Genomic DNA, 3,851 nt, shown 5'->3' with positions numbered 1-3,851 from the left:
AATTTTCCCTAAAATCTTACCACATGAAAAGACAACCTTCTAACATGTTAGCATCATGCCAAAGGCCGGCCCTTTAAAAGTTAATGATATTAAAGGGTAAATTACACTTCTCATCGTTTAAAGTTACCCCAAATTACAAGATGTATCCTTTTGAAGTTTAAATAAAATAAGGTTTAAATAAAATAAGGTAAGTAAACGTACAGAAACTTAAGGCACAACCTAATCTAACTAAAACTTTAGGGAGGTAATGTTCGGATGTTAATTCCATACTACACTCAATTATAAAATTTACTCATGCTCATTGTGTACTCGTTATGTATTACTCATCCAGTTCGTGGATAGGTAATCCCTTTTTAGCTGTATGTTTAAATAAGCTTCAAACATAATTTGACGTCATTAATCGTACCATTAAATAAGCTTCAAACATAATTTTAATAAATTAATGTTTCTAACACCTACATTGTACTACTTATAATAATTTTAAACTAAATAAAATACTGATATATATTCGATTTTGATTTGGGTAAACAAGTACAGGTATGATATGAGCATCATCTAATACCATGCCAGTAAAATTTAAAATTAGTCTACACCCGAATAGCTGTATTATTGTACTCAAATAATTTGGATATCAGATTTTTATGATATGAACCGAATCATTAATCAAATGTGATTAATGGTCCAAGAAATTAGAGAGAATCCATATAAAAACTAGAGAGATAATCATATCAATTTTTCATAGTATGCATTTATAATTTATTATCTTTAGAAAGGATCCTTAAATAAGAATTACAAATGAACAACCACCAGCTACTAATAAATGACTGAACATGGGAGAGTAAAACCACTTATTATCCATCCTTAACCAACTCAACAAACATAATTAATAAAAAAAAACGTTAGATAATTAATAAAACAAAGGATGACTTGGTCCATAAACATATGAGGATGGTACATAACATTTTAATCCAATGGGTTCGTTTCTCATCCCTAGCCTTGAAAGTTGCAACCACAACCTCATTCATGAACCAAACTTGTAATCTACTCAAAATACAAAATACTAGGCTTAAAAACCTTAAAATGAAAAGTATTATCTTTCACTCTTTCGACAGAAGGCAGGAAACAACGCGGGCTACGTCCAAATTTGTCACGTTTTCTGACTTCCGGCAAAATAATGTTCCACACTGCCACGTGTACGGCTCTCAGCTAGTCACGCGCTAGGCCACTTTTGACTTTTGAACATTCTTGTCCAAAAAGCAAACATGAAACTCTCCGAGACTCTAGGGCCGCTAAAAGGCGTAGAAAATGACCTAAATGACCCCACTACACCATGCAAATACACAAATTAACATATATGCATATTCCCAGCTAATATGCTTTGATGCTCCTGTATATAAGCCTTCAAGTAACTTCATTATTATACAAGTTCATCGCCCAATATAGCCAATGGCGACCGTTAGATTAATACGCTTTTCAAGATCAGCGTTCGGTGCACCTATGCAAACTATGCCTGCAACGGTGAGGGTGAGTTTAAGGTCTACATGCATAGCAGCTGGTTTTGGTTCAGAAAGTGGTCAGCTGATTGGAGATGTGGAGACGAAACCGGTGTTGAATGGCGCAGCCGTTGCACCAACACAAACAAGCGAAAGAGTAGGTTTGGCCATTCAGTTGAGAAGTACTATTCTACTTAAGTTAAAGATCATTACGCGACCTAGGCCGTGGAGTTTAATCATCCAATCACTAGTCGAAAAGGTAAACTAATCCTTACAGTTTTCCACCAAACTCAATGAAATTTGTTTGCCACGCCGAGTTCACTCGGAAGGCTGGGTAGCAATCTTCCTAGAAGCACAAGAACTTCCAAAAAGAACACTTAGAAATACTTAGCTGAATTCTAACCCAGCTACTAATCCAAAAAAAATCGTAGGAGTGATTAGACGTTATACGATTCATTCAAACATAATTAAACGTTAATTACATTACATTATTTTTACAAAATATTGATGGGATGAAACTTTCAGGCCATAATGGACGCTCAATTCTTTACATTGTTGGGCGTGGTAGGAACATTGCTTGGTTCAATATTATGCTTCCTGGAGGTATCATAAACCACATTCTATAAGAATCTTTCTGCAATCCTTTCTAGTCATTTAAGGAATCCACAACAATATCAGCCAATCTTTACTCTTAACCTAAGTACTTAACCTGCTTTAACCGAATTTTTAGGGTGTTTTTCTGGTTGGGGAATCATATCTCCAGTATTTTCAAGCCATCTACCATCACACAGGTCATGTACACATCATGCATCTACTCATTGAAGCCTTAGGTACATCTCTTATCTTGTTATATATACGCTCGAAGACCATATCAAAACCTTTAAAACTCATCCAAATATGTGTGATTGTGCGTGTGTTCTTGTGTATATATAGACATGTTCTTAGTAGGAACCGCGATGCTAATGATTGGGATGGGGTTGCATGTTATGTTCATGTCTTCGAAAGACAACGGGTCACCTATTCCACCATCAAACTTTTTCGGGCTTTTCTATCTCAAGGTACATTATAATGATCAAACAACATTATATGCAATCAAATCATCATGAACTTAAGGTTTTGAGTTAAACATTAATAGCTTTTCTTTGGCATTAATTACAGGAGATTCCATCATGGGCGGGAATGAAATCGATCGGTCAAGCAAAGTCGAAAATCGGGCACGCACTAATGTTGTTACTTCAAGTTGGAGTCTTGGATAAGTTCAAGAGCATTCCTTTGGTTACTGGGCTGGATCTTGCTTGTTTTGCTGCTGCCATATTTGTGACTTCAGCTGGTTTATTCATTCTTTCACAACTTTCTGTTGGTCTTAAAACCTGAACTGTTTAGGCTCCAATTACCAAATAATTCTTTGATTTATTGTAATCTGTTGGTTCATGAGTTGATAATTGTTCTTTATAGATAGTACTAGCTTTTAGCCCGCGTGTTACGCGGGTTACTTTTAAGCGTTTTTTATTTATTGATTTAGCCCAGTTTGGCTTGTTACCTTATACTATGTTTGTTAGTATGCATCATGAATTCATAAAGTTCTACAATGAATTTATAAAATTGTACTAAATTCAGAAATCATAATATTGTAAGTGATAACAATTAATTTTATTTCAAATAAGAAAAACTTTCCTTGAAAGCGGCATTTGTGCCTGCTTGCCATTTTTGTTTAGAATCAGTATCTTCAAACCCTTTTTGCTCGTAACTCTTGATAGTGTGACATACAGCTGTCCGTATGAGAAGACATCGTTCTTTAAGTACAAACCCACCATACTTACTAACTATCTTTGACTTTTGTTTATTGTCATAGCAAAGCAAATGATAGGGGATATTATCGTCTTGTAAATGTGAATGCTATATTCTTATCAGAAGGTGTCAGGGCGATTTTTGGAATAGAGATCCTGTCAACAGTATTACTCCCCGAAAGAATTTTCAATACCATTACATGTGTACCCAAAGAAACAACCTGAAGCCTAGTGCCGTTGCATAACCCCTTTTTAATCAATATTTCTTAGAAGCATCACGGGTACGCCGACTTTTAGTATAAGCTTGTGGTTTGGCAGCCTGGATATTTTAAGACCGTTAAGTATTTCAGTAGAGTATAAAGTTGGATCGACATTTCCATCTATGCAGTCAAACTTAGCTATAGAATCTAAGCTTAAGTACTCGACCGGGTCACCAGGAAAGATCGAATTCAAGAAGATGATCATTAATCTCATGAACAACCTCATTTGTTGGTGCAAGCAACCCCCTCTGTTGAAAGTATGTAAGGTCTTGGCTGTTGTTTAGAATGTCCGAATAGACAAACTGAATTAG

At 35.5% G+C, this 3,851-nt stretch overlaps 1 protein-coding gene and 1 long non-coding RNA gene across 2 annotated transcripts; both read left to right on the top strand.

The window, feature by feature from the left end:
- Window positions 1–1,679: 1,679 nt before the first annotated feature.
- On the top strand, window positions 1,680–2,321 carry LOC143608817 (uncharacterized). The gene is made up of 3 exons (XR_013149331.1): window positions 1,680–1,752; window positions 2,019–2,096; window positions 2,224–2,321. It is a non-coding gene; the product is annotated as an uncharacterized LOC143608817 (long non-coding RNA).
- Window positions 2,322–2,449: 128 nt separating this feature from the next.
- LOC143609296 (uncharacterized) lies at window positions 2,450–2,867 on the top strand. The gene is made up of 2 exons (XM_077084091.1): window positions 2,450–2,551; window positions 2,652–2,867. The coding sequence occupies exons 1-2, from the start codon at window positions 2,450–2,452 to the stop codon at window positions 2,865–2,867; spliced, it is 318 nt and encodes a 105-aa protein (XP_076940206.1).
- Window positions 2,868–3,851: the final 984 nt, after the last annotated feature.

The sequence above is a fragment of the Bidens hawaiensis genome, unplaced genomic scaffold (genome assembly GCF_021521415.1).
Source record: "Bidens hawaiensis isolate Kalapana, Puna unplaced genomic scaffold, B.hawaiensis_p1.1 tig00002181_1, whole genome shotgun sequence".
In the NCBI taxonomy this organism is placed as follows: domain Eukaryota; kingdom Viridiplantae; phylum Streptophyta; class Magnoliopsida; order Asterales; family Asteraceae; genus Bidens; species Bidens hawaiensis.
The sequence above is the reverse complement of the archived record's forward strand: the minus strand, read 5'-3'. Positions and strand labels throughout refer to the sequence as shown.